This window comes from Rhea pennata, chromosome 19 (genome assembly GCF_028389875.1).
Source record: "Rhea pennata isolate bPtePen1 chromosome 19, bPtePen1.pri, whole genome shotgun sequence".
NCBI classification, from domain to species: Eukaryota; Metazoa; Chordata; class Aves; order Rheiformes; family Rheidae; genus Rhea; species Rhea pennata.
The window spans coordinates 5038755-5059642 of NC_084681.1; the positions used below are offsets into that span (position 1 = coordinate 5038755).

The 20888-nt window shown below is 43.5% G+C and overlaps 2 protein-coding genes across 3 annotated transcripts; one reads left to right on the plus strand and one right to left on the minus strand.

The window, feature by feature from the left end:
- Positions 1-540: 540 nt before the first annotated feature.
- Positions 541-11954, minus strand: SCPEP1 (serine carboxypeptidase 1). 2 transcript variants are annotated; one of them, XM_062591601.1, is made up of 14 exons: positions 11848-11954; positions 11422-11567; positions 10611-10700; positions 9519-9674; positions 8939-9013; positions 8735-8807; positions 7709-7746; positions 7389-7517; positions 5906-5990; positions 5003-5116; positions 4202-4339; positions 2135-2298; positions 1910-1993; positions 541-1465 (listed from the first exon to the last, which is right to left on the minus strand). In XM_062591601.1, exons 1-13 carry the CDS (start codon positions 11888-11890, stop codon positions 1928-1930), a joined length of 1317 nt encoding a protein of 438 aa, XP_062447585.1. In that variant the 5' UTR covers positions 11891-11954; the 3' UTR covers positions 541-1465; positions 1910-1927. The 2 variants fall into 2 exon arrangements, with proteins under 2 accessions (XP_062447585.1, XP_062447584.1); XM_062591600.1 differs by lacking the exon at positions 541-1465 and having other exon boundaries at positions 1663-1993; positions 11848-11953.
- Positions 11955-12077: 123 nt separating this feature from the next.
- COIL (coilin) lies at positions 12078-18404 on the plus strand. Its single transcript, XM_062591813.1, has 7 exons — positions 12078-12340; positions 12698-13898; positions 14232-14318; positions 15353-15400; positions 16012-16081; positions 16559-16647; positions 17127-18404. The coding sequence occupies exons 1-7, from the start codon at positions 12078-12080 to the stop codon at positions 17214-17216; spliced, it is 1848 nt and encodes a 615-aa protein (XP_062447797.1). The 3' UTR covers positions 17217-18404.
- Positions 18405-20888: the final 2484 nt, after the last annotated feature.

Genomic DNA, 20888 nt, shown 5'->3' on the forward strand with positions numbered 1-20888 from the left:
ATAGCAGTAAATGCTGCTTTCTGAAGAAACTTTCTCAATTCTTTCCCTCTACCATGCCCTATAGTATTAATTATTTAGGCATAATGCAATATATTCTATATAAAATATCAGGACTCAGAGCTACAAGTCAAATAAACTGTCCAGGTTTACTTACTTCCTCAGCAAATTATTTTAAAATATTCCAAGAATGCACGTTTCCATACCTCTAGAACCCTTCTCATTCTTGCTCATCTAATATTCAATCAGGAAGAACAGAAAAAAATGCTGTTTTGATCCTGTCTGGCCATTCTGAGGTGCCCCTCAACCTGTGGAGGAGCGTATTCTCTGGAGGCAATGAGACAGGCTCCAGTCCTCAGTGCACACGTTCCTCATCACGCGATGCAGTCACACAGCAGAGCACAATCCTGGGCCATTCCCTCTCTTTTGAGTGTGACTGCATCTGCTCCCATTGGCAGGGACTTTGCATTGCAAAGCCAAGACAGAAGAGAGCAGATTTTCAGGCACTGAAATCAACTTGATGTCCAAGAGAGAGGACTTAAATAAAACCTACTGAATTTATTGAAAATTTTGTCTTTAAAAAAGAAATCTAGATTTGCATTGCCAAAGTTCACATGAATACAGCTCAAGCAGAAAAAAAGGAAAAGGGAAGGCAATTATTAGGTACCGATACTCCAGCTGCTGGGTGACTGTGTATGTGTTTACATAGCATTATGACTCAGTCCTTGCTAAGCCAACATTATTAAACATTTCGTGACAGTTTCAGTTGCTGGAGAAATTAGAAGGTTGCTATTTATTTAGGATTCTGACAACTGGAACAAGCTGTTGTGCCTCCTACAGACACAGATAAAGACCAGTCACTTTGTGCTCCAAAGCAGAGGTCAAATGATGTCTGATCAAGTCTTCTCTTGACATTATACTGTTAAAAAAGTTGTAACATTATAGGTCGGCAAGACTCGGTCTAGAAAAATACGGATAAAGATATTGGTTCTAGCTTAAATATTTTCTTTTAAATATGGCTATTGTCTTCAAGAATTATTCTATTATTGCTAAAGTAATGCTCTTCTTTCCACTTTTAAGTTCAGAAGCTGTCAGACTTTTATCCATTAGGACTCTCCTCTGCTCAGGAAGGTGTTACAGGGCTTCTGCTTCAGCATAAGGGAAAGCAGAAAGCAGCTCCTGTTGGATATGCTGTTAGATGTTACGGTTAAAGGCAAAATTTTGGTTGACGGTCATTAAAGAGAACAAAATGAAGAAGTAATTGGTCAGATGAGAAACGTCAAAGGTCATATCCTCCTCTAGGGGATGTTTCTCTCTTTCCATAGCCTAGGAAGCCTGAAGAGTCTTGGATCCTAACTCAGGCACCTCAGTGAGACAGGAAGGACTGTAAACCCTCCAGGGCAACTCTTCTATCCTGGCAGCTCCACGTCTTCAGCTTCTAATCCAGCTGGATGACTCAAGCAGAGGCCTGAGGATGAAGGAAGGAATGTTCCACAGCTTAATGAAAACAGCTTGCTATCTGACAAGAAAAACAGCAACTCTATCACAAAGCCAATCAGCTTCAGTCAAGAAGCTTTCAGATAAGGGACCATTCATGGGAGGGCAGCATTTTACAAAAGCTTTTTTTTTTTTTTTTTAAAAAAAAAAAAATCCTTCCAGACAAAGGCAAAGGCTCTGAGAGCAAGTTGTTTATGACAATGGAGTTTCCACTGGAACAGTCATTATGAGAAATATTAAGGCATCAAATCACAGCTTACAAATTCAAAAGCAACAAATCATTCAAGGAGAAACAGGCCTTTCCATAAAGGCTTGCACACATTATACATGTCCGAATAGCACTCATTCCTCCTGCAGTTTATTCATTCTGGACTCGCATTCTGCAAAAACAGTGGCACTCAGCAAGAAGCCATACCAGCTGGCCTCCCCTTCCCTAGTGCTTCTGTTGGGTCACCATCCTGACCATTTTCAGCGCCATTTCTCCTTGATCGGATGGTACCTATCACAGGAATGAGAACATGTAGTAAGCAGCTGCTACAAAGAGGCAGACAGCAAGAACTAATACATTTATTTTTAATTTTTTTAAGCTACCTTTCTTGTTGATAACAGTGTGTTCTACCCTAAGAAACTTACTACTTACCATGTGCCCAGCCTTAAGAATCCAGAAGAAAGCAAAGTTCTCATAGGTCTTGTGGAAAGCGGCTGTCTCAGTGGATTCTGGAGACACGTGGAGAGCCTTCCACCTTTGCCGGCTGAACTGATCCAAATTAGGCCACTTCAGTTTCCGAATCCATGCTTCCTGGCCTAATTTAGAGATAACAGAGTTATGTTTGATTTTATACTGATGTAGCCACTTGAGAGTCACAAGTCAGTCAGATCTCTACTGTATTAGACACTGACACAGTAGGATGAGTAGAAAGTCTCTAGGTATTCAGATTTTTAAAACAATTTTGCTATGCTTAGAAAATGACTAAGGCTGTGAACAATCCAGGACAAGCTGAAACAAACCAATGGAAGGGTGTGGGGGGGAAAACAAAAAGTGAAAATGTACGTGATTCATAATTGCTTTCTTACAGTTTGATGAAGAAGCAAATATTGTTCCCTACTTCTAAGTCTCAATCACAGACTTATGGAGATACGAGAATCACAGAATCATAGAATTGGTAAGGTTGGAAGGGACTTCTGGAGATCATCCAGTCCAACCCTCGAGCAAGTGGCCCATATGGGGACTGAATCCACAACCTTGGCATTATTAGCACCACACTAAGCACCACACTAACCAACTGAGCTAAACCCACTCATATATCCACTGCCCTGCTTCTCCCTACAATCCAGCTGTGCTTTCAGCAGCAGATGGATGGTTCCAGAAGCTTTTGTTTTCATGCTCTGTGTTAGTATCAGCAGTAGACAGGCTTGAGTAGAAACCAAGATGAATATACACCTTGTAGATGCTCTGTAGCCCTAGCAATTCTAAAATATTTCACTTTATTCCTCACACATCTTCTTGAATATTCTGCCATGGAGAAGAATCAGCCACACCACATTGGAAACCAAAAAAAAAAGACATGTGCCACATAGGCCACTGATTCTCCGTCCTAGTCACTTAGCACGAAGAGCCTGGAAAGGCTGGCTGTCTTCAGGTGCCTGCCAGAGAAGGTGGCAGTCAAGACAGCAAAAAGATAACTAATTCCAGGACACCAAGGGAAAAAAGGTTGTTGTCTTTACCTGACCTCTGAGCTACTAGAGGAATTTAAACATTAACTGCAGCTCAATTTTAGCTCAAAATATGATAAATTGGAGCACCACTAACTGCTAATCTGTTTTGACAGCCTAAACACTCTGTTTCCTGAATTATTGATTGCTATGTTGTTCATGAAAGGCATTTGAATATCTAAGTGGGGAAAGAGATCCAAAGGATAAAGCCTTTCACAACACAGGAAGATGTGTGCGCTGCCTGTGACTGCAGATTATTAAATCAACAGGAAAAAGCAAACAAAGAATGCAGCAGTCTCACAGCATGAGGCATTCCAGCAATACTTGGCCTGGCCCCCAACCGCCACTTGATTATCAAGTCTGCGCCTTTGAAGCAACAAAGGACAAACAAAGCCCATGAACAGCCAACGCGTACAGGTGTCTACACACGTTACTGAGCAGCAGGCGTAGTCGCTCTTCAGCCACACCCTGCCCGACTAATTACCAGCTCCCTTGTTGCACCTCCCCATGCACCGGGGTTTCTGCTGTGGGCCACTCACTGAAGGCTGAGCTGTGTTCTGCACAAATCTATAGCAGGATACGGTTTTTGTCCCAGAGTACAGGGATTTCAAGGCAAGGCAGGAGAATAGAGGGCAGTCTCAACGTTCATCTATCCTCTCTCTTCGTTTATGAATGATTGTATGCATGCATTTATATCTCCTAAAGAATTAGGAAAATTATTAGCTACCTAATTACTTATGGGCTTCACTGAAACAAAGCAATTACTGGTGTCGCAGATCCATTCCCCAGCTGTATAATGGGAGTAAAGGAACTGCCTCTCTCAGAGGGATGTAAAGATAACATTTTAAGAGCTATTCAGTTATGACTGAAGTATTTAAGCGTTGATGGTTGGACAGGAGATTTGCAGAAGAGATCCAGGTACAAGTGTGATTGGTGATCGCATGTTCTGCTCTTCGCATGTTCTGTTCCCAGCCCCCGACAAAAAGCCCCTTACCCATGGTGTCAACAATGAGATCCAGCTGCCCATTATAGACTGTAACATTGACATTAGCTGCCAAAAGCTGATCAACGATATCAATGACCGGTTTCATGAAGTCCTCAGCCATGTTTATAAAGACTTGTTTGGACTGACCTAGTTGGAGCCAGAAAGGAGAGAAAAAAAACATTTAACTGATAAAGAATGTCATACCCAAGGCTGGACACAAGCACTAGCTAAGGGTCCTGGTTTATGGCTGCACAAAAGCAAGCCCTAGCACACAGCAACAGTCAGCGATTTATCAGTTCGAGGAACTAGAGAACCAGAAACCAGCCATGCTCCCTCTGCAGCTCACACATCACAGTGGCACTTCTGGCTCCCGCTAAACACACAGGGTTGCTTTAATCAATCCCTTAACCTTTCCTTATTGTTTTACACCATCTCCCACACACCACAGAGCACTATGTGATGCCAGCTTTCTGGCAGGGAAGAACTGACAGGAATTCTTTCAACAAGGCTGAGTAACAAACAGAAATCAGCTGTTGAAACACGGGATTATCTTCCTCCCCCCCTTTTTTTTAAAGCTTCTATGCTAAAAGGAGATACAAACACTACAATGAGAAACAGAACTACATCTGCTGTTACAGGCCTGCCCTGTTAAACACTTATTTTTAAGAACACAGCCTCCTCTCGGGCCCAAGGATAATGAGAATTTAATGTGACTGCTTACTGCAGACATCAAAGCATCTTCCTACAGATCGCAATACTGTGGAAGCCATACAGCACTTAAGAGATCCATGCTAGAAGACAGGAAAGTACCTCCCCATTTCACACAGTCTGGAATAATTTTTAGCTTCTTTCTGATAGGTCCATTCATAAAATCATATAGGCTGTCCTTATGCATGCTTTTGACATGGCGCTGATAAAGTCTAACTGAAAAGAAAGAAAATACTTTGATTAATGGCACATTTAGTCATCCTGCCTAGGTAACAACCTTCAGGGTTATAATCACATCTGTCAAACTCTTTCTAATGGAAATGCAACACCACAGAGGAAGATTTGCTTATTTTTAAAATGTAAGGTTTCAGTAGAAACCACTGAAGTCAGCCCTTACTTAGGTTAGAAGATAATATGGGAAGAGCCCAACTCTCCATTTCTAGTTCTGGCTAATAATGCGCTTTTTTTTTTTCCAGGAACCAACTTCTGCTTTAGCTGTTTGGCACAAATAATTCCTTCTTTTCAGCAGACCATTTTCGAGCTGCAGTGTTTTTTTTTTACTTTTGAGAGTAAACTGTGCTGTTCGCCTTCTCTGCTGAAGCCAACAGAAACAGAACAAGAGATTAAAAGAAACTGTAAATTCATTTATTTTCATGTTGATACATAAGGATCACTGATTAACAGTCTAATCAGACACCCTGCACGGATGAGATTCTTGTGTTCTAACTTGAAGACAGAAATGAAAGACATTAAGAGGAAGTAATTTAGAAATCATAGAACTATGCAGCAATTATACTAACTACTTCCTCAGAGTAATGCGTGCAGGATGTATAGGTGGAGGTGTAATCTACAGAAGGGTTGTTCCACATTCTGTTCAGAGAATCAACATTCTTTAGATTTGAAGGCCCCATTTTCAAGACGTGCTAAATTGAGGCTGTATCAGAGTTGAAGGTGTGGGAATGCAAACATAGGTCTCTCTTACTCAAGTATTTAAATATTACTTACTGAGATGGAGATTTTCTTGTTCATTTGCTTCGATTTGTGGAACATCCTTAGTCATGATGTTATAAAAGTTCACATTGTCTGTATTCTGAAAGCACAATTTCAGTAACACTGTAATAGAAATGTTTCTCAGATATGTGGAACAGACTCCTTTCTGAAAAGGAAAATTAGTAAGGACTCTGCAACCTGCCTCTTGGCCTACATCTGAGGAAGATATTTATGGAAAAAAATGGTTCTATATTTGCTTTGAGAAGTGGGGAAGGGTCTTCTCAAGTCTTCATTGTTCAGATACTGGCAGTGCCACAGATGCTACTTACTTCTGTGAAATGGCTGTGAAACTACAAGGAGTCCTACAACCTGAAAATGGCTGTAGATTCTCCCTGCTCATTACAGAGAAAAGCTTTAGTGACAGCTGACGCTCTCAGATGCCCTGTTGTGCTACATCTGGCCTGATAAAGCCTGTTGCTCAACTCCCTCCAAACCTACAATTTTCAACCACCCAAACGCTTCCTCAAAAGAGTGGTGATTGATATCAGTCATCTCTCTGTTGGAACTGCTGACATCTGCACAAGTCTAAGAATTGCAGACCGGCAGTTCTGATGCAGAGAGTAGACAGCCTGCATCCAAAGGAAGAAATGTGATTGGTGTTGCCATTAGAGATGTTACTCAGATTCCTGAGGCTCCCCTTTATTCACCTTCTGAATCTTTAATGTTCTGATGCATAAGTCAGAAATCAGCTTGCAATAGCTGGAGAAACTGAAGTGCCTGCTCCCTTATGGCTGTATTGCAGCTGGGAAAGGCAGACAGACATGCAGAGAAAGGCAAAACAGAAACCACAAGTTCTTCCAAAGTTCAACAGTTAGAACTGAAACCAAATATGCAAATATGCAAAGCACTATCACAAAATAAAATAAAAACAAGAGGGAGAGAATGAGAGAGAGAAAGGAAGCAGTTCCGGGATTAGTCTTACGGTTTTAGGAAAGCAGAGGCTTACTTGTACTAAAACACAAGAAAGAGTGAGATTTTGTAGCAACCCTCCGAAAGAAAAAATAAGAGTAAAAATATACCCAATTTTAAGCCAGGACTTGGTAAGTAACAAGATACATTTACGTACAATAACAGGACATTACTTGAGGTTCTTTCTGTCCTATGCGCCTATTTTACTTCTTTAAATAGAGAAATCTATGTTAACTTGAAATTTATGTCTTGCTGGATGCAGTTTTTAACAATCAGAACACACAATTTTCAAGGAGAGATGTCTTATTTAAGCTGAAACTTTTAGTCAGACTGCGGTGCTCAGTGAACAAATAACTCTTTTCTATCAGCACTGTCATAAATCATGTACTGGCTGAGCTGAGTGGGCAGGGAGATGGAGGATGCAAACCCATCCGGTACTCATAGAAAGCGTAACCTGAAGTTGTGTACCTCCACAAGCACCTTATTAGCTTGGCCGTTACTTATTAACATTGGTTGAAGAAGATCTCACCTCTTCAATGACACCTTCAGCCTTGCTCCAGAGCTCAGTGGCCAGTCCGTATTGATTTTTGTTTATTGCCACCATTATTTCTTTGGCAACAGCAGTCACCTCTGCTAGACCTTGATCATCAAGGAGAGACTGGAAGGCAAACACAGAGGAGGACAGTTTCACTTGTAATTCGATGTTAATTTCTCACCAACAATCTCCATGCATTAGGGTTTTTATACTGGCTAGGAGCTGACCTTAAAAAAAAATCAGCGTGCATCAATGTTATACTGTTTGCCAGTACAAGTTCAGAGCAACAAACACATGTTTAAGAAGATACTTACGGTGCTATAAAGGTAGGGTCCCCAAGACAGCACAGAATCTAGAGAAACACAACAAATTTCAAACATCTGAATTTCTGCAATAGTTTTCCTTTACTTTCCTTTTATTGTAGCATGAATGACTGTTACAAAAGTTTATGAAGATGAACTACCCAGTAAAAAGGTACTGTCAGCTCTGTTTAGCTCAAAGTTTATGTACCCCAGAGCAGATTCTTTTCACATCCTGAGAACCAATAAAACAACCACAATGCTATTAACTCCCTGTACATCAATCAGTGAAATTTATTTAAAGCAGCAGACAGAAGCTCTCAAAGTGTTTTGAACTCCAGCACTGCCACACAGTGCTAGAACATAGGGATACATCTGACAACACAATGGACATTGTCTGAACTGATCTATTTGCAAACACTACAGAAAAAAAAATCTAGTTATAAAACAATTTTTCAAAACTAATTGATAAAGGCTCAAGGATCAGCTGATCCTTCTAAGAGGTAGGAGTTAGCTTGATACTCTCTCATGCCCCAGACAGTCTGTGGAGCCTGCCCTTGCAAATTGCACTGCAGGACCAAGAATCCTTCAGTTTGTTTTTTGTCCTCCACCAGACACACACCGTGTCTCCTCCAGGTCAAGGAGCACATCAGTTCCCAGCACAAGGCCTTCTTGTGAAAACAAACACACACTTCACTTTCAACATTTGGTGGCCACATTTTAAGAGAAGCACTCTCTTATCAAATACTTTAGAGGCTGTAGAGATTTGTAGGGACATTTTGCCACCACTCCACTTCAAATGCTAGTATGTTCCTTGCTGACTTTGCTCTCAGAGCTTTCATAATCTCTATGTGTTCTAAAGGTAGGTATGTTTGATCACAGCTTGTAATGTTTAAATATTTCTTTTTGGTGTTTTGATTTAGTGGACCCTCTAGAGATTAATTCATGACTGGCATTTTCGAGATACCTATCGAACAATTAAAACAAACAACTAAAAAACAAAAATAAAAACCTCCCACAGTCTGAGGATTTTGAACATACCTAGAGGAGAAATCCATGAGTCTCCAAGAGCAACTCCAACAAAATTGCACTTTATGCTCCCTTTTTGAACTGCCTTGGTAAATCAGAGAAAAACAAAAAGCAACTTTTACTTGGATATTCACAACTCTAGAACTTAGTTCTCCTTAAGTACTTGTAGAACACTCATTGTAAGTGAAAAGAGAACTCCATCCTCCAACTACTTACCTTATGCAGCTCTAAAGCAATGCCAGCAGCCATTTTACCTCCGTAAGATTCAGAAAATATGTAGAATGGGATGGTCTGGAGAGAGATAACAACAAATCTGTTAGGCCGAGGGCACAACATACCCCCTATCCACCTTCCACGGCCCACAGACCCTGGGCTCTGGCTCTTTACCTCCCAGTCTGAAACGCTGGATATTTTCTGATTCTAACTTGCAGGTCAGATTTCCACAGCTTCCTGGTGTAATTACTGGTGGAAGTTCTGAAGCAGGCACTTCAGTATTTTGGAACTAAAAACATCCCTGATCCTACATGCTCCTCCAATCACAAAGGGCACAATAATGCACCCTTTTGCTCATCTGCCACCCAAGACAGCAATTTGAAATACTACTTCTGAATTGTGGAAAACAGAAGGCACCGGTTATACCTGCAGCACCTCCCACCAGCTGTGTACCACCTCATAGCAAACACTGCCAATCTAGAAGGCTGTTAATACCCTCTTTCTAGCACTTCACTAATTCCATTTGAGATCTGCTTAAAAGCAAAGCAAAACATCAGACTAAGCAAGAACTTAAATCACTTACCTGGAATTCTGTCCTAGACCTGAAGAATTCTCCAAGAAAAACCATCATATCACAGACTACTGCTGTAATGTTTTTGGCAAACAAACTACAATCATCTACATAACTGAATCCAGTACCCACAGGATTATCCACAAACAGGATGCTGGCTGCCTGCAACTGTACAAGCAGAGAGCAGGTTTGCAAGAAAACTCAGTCAGTTCAACCACCAACAGCAGCAGAGTGTAGGTGAAAAGTTTGATTTTGACAGCATAAATGTCTAACTGAGCCATTGAATCTCTGATTATGAAAGAACTTGCAGAAAAGGGAGGTGCATGTCTAACACCAGAGAAGGGTACAGGCAAGACTTCTGTCTGTTAGAATGTGAAGTAAAATACTAAATAATAAATTTTTGTTTTGGGTTTTTTTTGTCAGATTGCTATAGCAAATGCCTAGTTATATTGTTACAAACATACAAATAAAATCAAAATATCAGCACAGAGAGAGCTAACAGGGCTCAAAGCAGAAAGGCTCATAAAATAAAGTAGTACAACACAAGATCTTTTGATTTGCCTGGTCTGCAAAGAAAGGCACCCAAAACTCCCAGTCATCCAAGGCATATCACCCATTCGATCCAGGGAACCACAGACTGACACAGGCTTAGACGACTGGTTGCTTAGAGCACATGAGCGTTCTGGTAAATAAACCTCTAATTTCCCTGGCAGCTGTAATTTGGTGCTGCCTGAAGATCATACTAGACTCATAATCGAGAGCCATTGGTTATACACCTGTATGCAGTAAAGCTATGATCTGAAATAATATCTTTCTAGAATTACCCTATTTTTGGTTTCCCAGCCAATTCCCAAATTTATTCACAAATTTATGCAAGTCCACACATTCTAAAAAACAAATCAATAGGCCTATTCTTCAGTTACTGGCAAGACTATTTATTTCAGCCATTTTACTAAGCACGTTATTTCAAGATGAAATATTGTAGTTCTATTGAATTTAAAATGAAAACTGCTCTGTGGGCATTTTTGCTTAGCAATCATCTGCTTCCACAAGCAACATGCATGCCTTTCAGTCAATAATTAGAGGCTGAACTCTTTGCTATACCCAGGTCGTATTTCTTGGTTTCATTTCTTTGTCTAATGGACCAATCTCTTCAAAGTTTCCAAATCCACAGCCTGAAGATCCTGGACCTCCCTATGGGGAAACACAAAATGAAAAATAAGTTAAAAGGCAGCGTGGTATGGATATGGGAGACAGGAAAATAATAAAAGAAATCCAGTAGAATGTCATATTTTAAATTTAAAAAATACCTTTTGCTTTACATACTAATTCCTCCCCCCCCCCCCAAAAAAAGGATTTCTTCCTCATTTTCTTTAATTACGTGCACACATGCTATTTCTGAAGGCAAAGATTTAAGAGGGAAGCAGTAACCCATTTGTGAAAGCATCTGATGAACCACATTACGCAAGCGCAATTCGAAAACCTTTCCCCTTAATACTGAATGCAGAAGTCGGCCACACGCCAACGACTGTAAGTCACCGGTGTTATCAGGGCGCACAGCACATGCATTTCACCCTGAGGAACGAACCCAGAAGGAGAGCGACCGAGCCGCTTGTAGCTATATTCACCGCTGAGTTCTGAAACGCACCGCTGCGGGCGAACGTGGACCACGCACCGCTGCTTTTTATCACCTCCAGCCGAACGAGGCCAAGCGCTAACCAGCCACAGTCTCCCCTATTCGCTCTCACACAGAATTTTTTCCACGCCTCTACCCGTTCGGCTCCCTCCCCGCCGAGCCCTCCCGAGGCCACGGGCTCTCGGCGGGACAGGGCCGAGCGGCGCGTCCCGGGCTGCCCCCCGCCGCCCCCCGCCGCCCGCTCGGGGCCCGGGCGGCGCCGGAGGCCGCAGCGCTCACCTGCAGCCAGAGGACGAGCGGCAGCTCCGCGAAGCCCTTGCCGGGGCTGTCGGCGTAGTAGAGCCACCAGAACATGTGGGCCTGGCTCCGCACCTGCACGTACCCCCACAGCTCCTTGGGCCCGCGGGGCTGCTCGAGAGCGGCACCTAGGGACGGAGGCGGGGGGGGGGGGTCAGCCCGGGGGAGGGGGGTCCAGCCCGGGGGGGGGACGGGGACGGACACGGACGGGGGGTCCAGCCCGGGGAGGGGGGTCCAGCCCGGGGAGGGGCCGGTGTCCCGGGGCCAGGGCGCTCCCGAGCCTCGGCCCGAGCCTGTTCCGCGCCGCCAGGCGCGTGCCCGTAACGCCGCCGCCGCCGCCGCGAGGCGCCCGGCCCCGGGCACCGGAGGCCGCCGCCGCCTCCCCCTCCGCTCCGCTCCCCGCCTCACCGGCCGCCAGCGCCGCCAGCAGCAGCGGCAGCGGCAGCCCCATCCCGGCGGCGGCGGCGGCTCGCGCTGCCTCAGGCGCTGCCTCCCGCGCGGCCTCCCGCGCTGCGGAGCGGTGCGCGCCCCGCCCGCCCGCAGGGGGCGCGGCCGCGGCTCCCGCCCCTTTTGTCCCACGCGCGCCGCCGTCTTCCCTCCTCCCACCCCCTTCAGCCGCCTCCCTCCCCTCCCCCAAGATGGCGGCGGCCGGCGGCGGCGCGGGCCCGGGCCCGGTGCGGCTGCGGCTGCTCTTCGACTACCCGCCGCCGGGCAGCCCGGGCTGCGCGCTGTGCTGGCTGCTGCTGGAGCCCGGCCAGGTGCGCCTCGTCACCGACCTGCTCAGCCTCATCCGCCACCGCTTCGGCTTCAGCCGCCGCGCCCGCCTCAGCCTCTTCCTGGAGGGGGCGCTGCTGCCGCCCACCGAGAGCGCCCGCCTCGTGCGGGACAACGACTCGCTGCGGTACGGCCGGGGGCCGGGGCCGCCGGGGGGCCGGGGCCGCCGGGGGCACGGCACGGCCCGGGAGACCCCGCTGCCCCGGCCCGGCCCGACCCGGCCCGGGGCGGCGGAACCGCCCGGCCGCGGCCCCGAAAAACCCCGGAATCCGAGAAAATAAAGCGGGGGGTCGGGGGGGCGGGAGGCTGGAGAAAGGCCAGGGCCGCCCGGGCGGCGGCGGCGGGCAGCAGCCCTGGGGACTGCCCGGGAGCGACCGCCGCGGCCCCCGGAGCACCCCGGCTCCGTGCGCGGGTCACCGAGGGGCGGAGGCGCTGATGCGTTAACGACACCGAGCCGCTAGCGCTGTGTTTGGCTTTTTGACAGAGTGAAATTGGAGGAGGTAACGGCAGATGATTCCGAGGAGATAAACAACAGCTTTTTTTGCGCATCAAGGCAAGACAAAAAAAGGCACAGACAAAAGCTGGAAGACGGAGGATCCTCCAGAAGTGAAGAAGACAGACACAAAAGGGAAAAGAAAAGGAATAAACGTAATCCTGATTACCCATCTTGCAGGGAAGAAACCTCTGTGAATAGCTGGGAATCTCAAAAGAAGTATAAGAAAAGAAAAAGGAAGGAAGAAATTAGTGGAAGAGAGAGATTCACAGAAGGTAAGGAGGAAAGCTCTACTGACCAATTAAAAAAGCTTAAAAAAACAGAGAGTGAGAAAGACTTGGCAACAAAAAGGAAGGATGGAAAGCATTCAAAGGCTGCTGGAGCAAAGATGGCTTTAGAACAGGTGAATGATACCTTTCCTCTAAGTTCTGGTAAAAATAACACCAAAAAGATTGCAACACAGTCCAGGAACAAGACAGTGGGAGCTTCAGATTCTGATTCTTCCAGCACATCATCCGACAGTGAGAGCAGTGAAGTAAATACAAAACAAAATAAATCTTCCCGTAAACCTGTGGTAGCAGCACTTCCCAGAAACACATCCCAGGTTGCCACAAATTCCAATGTGAAAACTGGTGTTTCTAGTAAAGTGACTGTAAAGTCTAAAGTTGAAAACTCCACGAAGACCGCGGTTAGTAAAAAATCTAAAAAGTCCCAGTCCTCTAGCTCCGATTCTGACTCAAGCGCAGAGGATGACAAAGTGGCAACAGCACAAAACAGCGCCACAAAGACAAAGCCACTGCCTAATAACGCAGCCTCTGTAAAAACCAGCACCCCGAAGGCTCCCAATGCAGAGACCTCCTCTTCAGAGTCTGATAGCTCAGATTCAGAAACACATGTTATTAAAAAAACCAAAGCAAACGCTGGACCGAGTAGTTCCATAGTAAAAAATGGTGATAAACAGTCACCAGCCAGTGTTCAAGGAGCACTGCCCAGCCCGGTTCTCGGAAGGGGACGAGGAATAGGAGATGAAAACTTCTGGAAAGGATCAAGGGGCCGCGGGTTTCGTGGGATGATGAGGGGCCGTGGCCGTGGGAGAGGAGAAAAACAGGACTTCTTCTATAACTACGACAGTGAAGGCCAGAAACAGAGACAACTAAATGAAGCGATAACAAACACTTCTGTTCTTGTGCAGGTGAGTGACTCATGCACTCATTAGTCACCTTTCTCTTGCAGTTTGAACTATACAAAAATGATCTATAAGATAAGCATCATTACAGAAGCAGAAATAAATCAATAGGATAAAGGCTGATAGTTTCTTAATGTAATAAATCTCAGAGTATTTATGTTTAGCAGCCTGAGGAAATGTTTATCAAGTAATATTTAAATGATTATATTTCTTAATACAAAGCACTTAAATTTGTACCTTATCCTTCTCAGAATTTTGTATAATTCGTACAGCAAAACATTGTCTTCTGTTTTTATTAATACAGCAATTAAATCAGTGGGTTTACTGTTTCTTTCACAGAATCCTGTGGAGGTCCCCAAGAGAAACTATAGTGTATTACCTCTTCTAGCTGCCCCACCACAAGTGGGAGAAAGAATTGCCTTTAAGGTAAAGAACTTGTGAAATCTAAAATGTTAGCAGCTGAAAATCTTTCATTTGGGCCGCTGGAAATTTTGCAGGACACGATACAGATAGCATAGTCCTGATGACCAAAAGCTTACACTGAAGAATTTCAGCTTGCCTTGTTGTGGGACTGTTACTGTAGAAATATAAGAATTAGAAATCCATAGAGTCCTCTTTGTCCTAATTGTTTGTTCTTCTTACAACATTTTGTTCTAAATTCAAGCAAGTCATTCAGAAGCCAAGACTTGTTGTGTCTAATGTTCATAGGCATCTTTGAAATAGTTTGCGCCTCTCAGTATGTTTTTCTAACCTAGTAGTTTCCCATATATTAGAAACTATTACAGTTTCCATTGTTGGCTTTAAAAATATTTTGGCCTAAGATGTCTTGCTTCAATTTTACTTTGATTTTAGAAAGGTTTTGAGTACACACATTTAAGTGAAATGCACTTTCTTTGAACTTGCTGAATTTGTATAACATAAGCAGAGAAATGTTGTCTTCACATTTGTTTCAGTGGGAATTTCCACGTATGTTTGCAGTGACTCCCTTCCCTAGCACACAAGACAGTCCAAGCTCCTTCACAAAATGTATTTCCAAGATTTATGTCTAAACAAGAATGCCCTAATGAAGCATGTTACTTCTCTCTTTGTTACGTTTAAGGAAATTCAGCATTAAAACTAGATGCTATAAAAAGAAAAAAATACCCTATGTTGTTATTTCTCCCCCATATGAATAATTCTACTTCACTGCAAAATCAAAAAGCAAAGAAAAATGATGTCACTGCAGCTAAGGAGACTGGGATCCTTCTCCCTGATCTCCTTTTACAGCATGACCCGAATGGAAACCCTCCGGAGCAGTGAGTCCTGGAAGACTGGCTGGGACTGTTACAGGCATCAGGATCCAGGAGTGGGAGGCTCAGTTCTTGCACTTTTCTCTCACTGAGGAAGCCATGTCTGGGTATAGGTGGCATCACCAAAGATCTGGAGAAATTGTCACTTCTTATTTGTGTTTCTTTCAACAGCGCTTGGAACTTACTGATAATTACAGTCCTGAAGTTTCAGACTATAAGGTATTGTTGTTCTTTACATCTTTTTTCTTAATTCACTTGCAGGACTGTCATAGACAAGATAAAGTTTAAATGTTTTGAAGTTGTACAGTATTTTTCATCTCCCTCAGTTGACTCCATAGACTGTTTGGTGCCGCAGTAAAAAATTGAAATTCTAAAAATCAAACTAATAAAAAAAAAACTTTGGAAGCTGTGGTAATTTTTGAAAAAAATGCAAGTACTATTACTGATCATTAGTATTTTAAAGAGATGACAAAAAGGCAGACCTTTGGTAGAAAAATATAGCCATCCTGGCATCTTTAGCTGTTTGTCTGAAGTCAAGACAAATTCTTGAAACTAGTGCAAGTAGATTTTGTAGACACTTCAAATAACTTGGTTTCTGGCTAAATAATGATTTTAACTACAAGGGCTGAGGGAATGAAAATCTTCTGGTTTACTGGTGCTACTAAGTGCAGATTACTGAGTTCTAGTACTTTGCAGATTTTTTGCACTGAGATAAAAATAGGTAACAAACACATACTTCCTCTAATTGTGCTTAAGTATCACAGTGGTTCTAATAGTTATCCCATGCTGAAGTATACCGTATCTGACTCTTTTCTTGTTGTTTTATGAAGGAGGGGAAAATAATCAGTTGGAATGCTGATAAAAAACAGATAGAGCTTGAGATCCTTTCATCACCTGCAGGCAAGTATATGTACCTTAGGATGCTGAATGCATCTTGTCACGTACATCCCCTAGAAAGTGATGGTTTCCAGGCAAACTTCCTGTTTCAGGAGTATTTCCAGTTTCCTCAAGTCCCCTTTCACAAATTCCATTCTCAAAATCTCAGAATCTCAAGATTTTTCTTTACCATTATAAACATTATTGATGTAATGAAAGTTTTGAACTCAAAAGATACTAAAGAGCAGTCCCAACCCAAATAAATTACTAATGTAAGGAGCTGAGGCTGTTTTGTTTGGTATGATAAATGGTAACACAATACAGAGTAATATAGCTCAGGTGATTCTCTGAACCCCTGGGATATGATTTATTGCAGCTATTTGGAGTAATCACTAAAAACTGCTTGATTAGCTTTCTAAATATTATGAAAATTTATATCTTTTTGTTTATGGTTAACTGAACTGGGGCATTTTTTGTTTTGTGCTGTTTTTCTTTTTTAAGTGGCTAAAGAGCCAGGGAAGTTTGATCTGGTTTACCAGTCTGCAGATGGAGCTGAGCTGATAGAGTACGCCGTTTCTCAGGATACAAAGGTAACATGCGTGTCTCGTTTTGAAGTCTGTTGCAGTGTTTCACACAGATGATACATTACCTGGTTTATGATGCTGTTCACTTCAGTAAAATTTCTTTCATAGTGCATCTGATGAAAATACATAAAAACAAAAATAATCATTCCTGCATATGATTACAATATAACAATCACTTCTTCCATGTTATTCAAAAAGCAGTCATCAAACTGTGTAACTTTTTGTTTTGGCTAATAAATAATATTGTATCTAGAGTATCAGTTTGTACAGGCTTACCACTTGATCCACTGGGTATGGGAAGATACGGGTAAGAAAACAATACAGTATGAAAGTTGAGAGTCATTAGGAAGATCCCTAAATCAGAGGAAGAGTCTGTGATCTTTGTTCAGTAGCGCTGTTGTTCAAGTCCAGACAAAACATAATGCAGAAGAAATTCCCATCTACCTACGTAGCTTATACATGCTAAGTTTTTTTTTTTTTCACAGATAACTGAAAGTTGGGATGCATTGATAGAGCCGAGACTGATTGTTGAGCCTCCGATTCATGGATCGAGCCTTGAAAATGGAAAAATCTAAGATATGAACAAATGTAAATAACTGTATGGACTGTTTCATGAAGTACTACCTTCTAGTTATGAAGACAGCAGATCCACTGGTGGATATTTTTAATAAATGTTTTTTAAATGAAATTACACCAAAAGAAAAATAAATACTATGTCTTTTCTTAGGATATGTTTTTATTTAATATAGGAATGCTTTGTTTAATACAGGAAATATTTTTTTATAGAAGCTTAATAACAATTTTTATGTCCTATGGCTCTGAGTTGTAAAGTTGGAACGGTTTGCTCAAAGAGATAAAATAAGCTTTCTGGTACTGTCAGTAGCTCCACTTTGTCTAGCTAAACTAGAGCAGTATAACTGCAATACAGAGGTAACTTGCTGTGAGGATAATTAAAAATAGCATTAAAAATTAAAGTATTATTGATAGGCACTTCTCTTTCTCCACAGCTACAGAGCATGATACAAATGCTCTGACTTTGCAGTTATATACAGGGTTCATTTGAACATGTCAAGAGAAGGTTTATTGATATTAAGCTTCTGTAATTTTGAGAGCTGATAAATAGTATTGTTAAGTGAGAACTTTATCTGGAACCAGTGGAACATAACATGAGTCCCAGGCAAACTTGTGTCCCAGTGTATTAATCTGTGTAGGCTCTGAAACTTTTCAACAAACCCTTTTACCCTTTCAGTACTGAAGCGTCTGTCCTGACTCTCTTCTCATCTTCCAGATCACAGAATGGGTCACCAGGAGGTGGCAGTGCATTTCACTGACGCCTTTGCTAACTATTGGCATTGGGGTAGTACCTAGAACACTTAAGTGAGATACTGTACTTTGCCAATATGCAATCTTATAATTTAAAATAATCCTTGTCTCAGATAATTGACTCTGAAGCAGAAGATATGAAAAAAAAAATCTGGATGCAAACTCATGAAAAATTGTGCATTATGGTTTAGCTAAAATATATTCTCTGGTTAATGCATGGTTATATTAAAATACTACATACCTTTGCATTATTCCTGTTAAAATGTCTTGTTCATGAAAAACACTTCTATGTGAGTAAAAAATATAATTTCCATGCTGCATTTCTCTTTAGTTGCCATTATTTTATGTTAAAGATTGATTTTAAAGTAATTGACGGTTGGATTCATGTACAGATGTTCTTGCAAACTGGACAAAAAGTAAATCCAGCCATTCCAGCATAATCGTGCTGTGACAGGATTAATAGTTTTTTTTTAAAAAAAAAAAAAAAACAAATTGTTGCTTTCTGATTCCTATAAAATGCAAATACTTTGTAGCATTTCAGAGGAGGCTTTATCCCTGGCTGCATTGCCTACAGTGCATTTTGGCTACAGATTTAAGATCTAAAAGGCTTCTGGCTGCAAGGATCAGATCGTGGTTGAAACAAACTACCCCAGCGAGCAGCTGTTTTGAAAATAAAACTTGAGGTTTATTTGTTCACTGCTACCAAGTTAGTGTGAAGCTATAAATCAAGTGAAGGCAGTCTGTGGCAGGGAAGGCCGACCAGCCTGCCTGTCACACCGCTGCCCTCTGGAAGAGCCGCACGACAGCATCCTGCCACCTGGGAGCAGGGGCAGGGCCGAGGGCGTTTAACGAATGAAAAATGCAGAACAGGACTCGAGGTGCACATGTATCCCGGGGAGCCAGCGATGCTCTGCACAAACCTTTCACGTTTGCTTCTTGCTGTCCCTGGCGTTCTGGGCTCCTTCGCAGGCCTCTCTCCTGGCACAGTCCCAGCTGTCAGTCATGCGCGAAGCTTGGCCACCCTCTTGAATGCACTTTAGTGTTACGGGTTCGTTAAAAAAAATCTGTTTTAAAAATGTTGTATAACAGTTCTTCTGCACTTGCAGTTGCCTTATGTCATGCCCTTCTTCACACTCGTGTGGTAGGGATCATACTAAGTTTGTGACTCAGGGGGGGTGTGTATGTTTGAGCTAGCAAGTTAAAGCTCGTACGCTGGGCAGGGCACTGTGGACACAGCAGGCACCTGCTGCTAGAGCCTGGCAGCCGGCGCCTGTAAGAACAGGCCTCGGGTTTGCTGCTCGTCTACAGATCCTTCAAAAAGAAAGCGAGTGAGTGTCAGCTCCATAGGAAACTGGGGATATTTGTTACTTTGATGGGTAAAATCACAACTGCCTAAACCATTTTGCGTGTTAATCCAAAGAAGTGGTAGAGGGCATCCGAAGATGGCTGTTTACTCAGCCAAGTGCACAAAAGAAGTTTGTTGTGCTCTGCCTGTTAACTTCGTGCTCAAAGTCTGAATGCAGTTTCAATATGCAATATATGTGCAAAGAGTTCGATTTAACTACAAATCACATGAAAGTTTCAAGTGATAGCAAGGAAGTAAAGAGAGAAGTAATTCTGATAGTTAAATGGTAACATTCTGCAGTAATTTTTAATGTTTTAGAAACATCAATGTTTTAGAAACATGTTTTTCTTTTAGAAACAATGTTTTTAGAAAACAGGAGTGGTAGGGCTTATTCACAACAGAATTTCAAGCCTCCTTTGACAAACTTAAATTGCTCATTTGAACCTCTAAATATCCCATAAGTATGTTCTGCTCCAGAAACAACGACTGTAAAGGTAATTTACCTTCCTGCTTTATGTGCGTCAGCAGGTATCAGATGAACGCTGCCAAAAAGAAAAGGTGTGGAGCATTTGAAAGTCGACAGTGGCCTAATCCAGGTAAGCCCAGGAGAAAGTGCATCTTCCACCTACAGAAAAGTAAGAAACGTGAAGATTAACAGCTGCTCATTAGTCCCATCTCTGGTCCGTCTCTGTAACAATGTTTCTTACAGCCACTGTCAACTGCTGATCCCTGTCAACAACGGTGTAAGTAACAGCGGAGCCTTGCTCCGTCCCGAGACCCTTCTGCCTCAAGCTCCTTCCACGCTTGGTCCCCGAACCTGCGCTGCCCTCGGCCGAGGCCCCAGTGCCCTCCGCTGCCCACGTTGAGGGAACGTCAGCAGTTCTCCGTACCAGGCGTCCTTCGGCCACTGGAAACGCGTTGGGGCCAGGCAGCGGCTGCTTCAACTGCGGGCCGTCTGCGTGAATTATCCGGGGATATCAGACCACTTGGCACTCCGCTCCCCAAGAGCAGCTTAGAGCATCCTCGGAGCTGCTCTGCTTCATCCACGCTGCCACTGAGAGCGGAGAGCAGGGCCTGAGGGGACCCAGAGAGCCGCAGGGACAGGACAGGAGAGGGGGCGAGGGGCCACGCTAAGAATCTGGAGTGAAAAGTTAGTGAAAGAAAACAACAGCACTTCAACGCTGTGTTATTCGGCATTCAGTGTCTCATTAGCCGTTACTGAACAGGTAGTGTGAGGAAAACGTGGAAAATCTGAGAAGTGTCTTCTGCTGAGACAGTTTGCATATGCAGAGTACAGTAACCTAGGTGCTTCACAAACACCAGCTAACATGATCTTGAATCATCGGATTAACCTCAGCGCCAGGAAACGCAGCGTAGGCTGGAGCAGCTCTGCGCGGCGGCGGCGGGTTCAGCTTGGCCCCGAGCAGCAGCTTCTCTCGGTTTCACAATCCCCGCAGCAGGCTGGAAATAACTGGGGCGTTTGCAACTCCGCCCCACGGCGGTCACGGCTCCCCGCGGGCCAGGAGGCCTCCGGCGCCGCTGGGTGAACGTCCACGGGGTTAGCGAACGCGGCCGTCGG

Excerpts from the sequence above, each read along its gene's own strand:
- SCPEP1 (XM_062591601.1), bottom strand. The coding sequence starts at position 11,890 with ATGGGGCTGCCGCTGCCGCTGCTGCTGGCGGCGCTGGCGGCCG. Across the intron at positions 9,675-10,610 it reads AACCAAGAAATACGACCTGG|TTGCAGGCAGCCAGCATCCT; the intron begins GTATAGCAAAGA and ends CTGCTTGTACAG. Across the intron at positions 9,014-9,518 it reads GGTCTAGGACAGAATTCCAG|ACCATCCCATTCTACATATT; the intron begins GTAAGTGATTTA and ends ATCTCTCTCCAG.
- COIL (XM_062591813.1), top strand. The coding sequence starts at position 12,078 with ATGGCGGCGGCCGGCGGCGGCGCGGGCCCGGGCCCGGTGCGGCTGCGG. Across the intron at positions 12,341-12,697 it reads CGGGACAACGACTCGCTGCG|AGTGAAATTGGAGGAGGTAA; the intron begins GTACGGCCGGGG and ends GCTTTTTGACAG. Across the intron at positions 16,082-16,558 it reads GATCCTTTCATCACCTGCAG|TGGCTAAAGAGCCAGGGAAG; the intron begins GCAAGTATATGT and ends TTCTTTTTTAAG.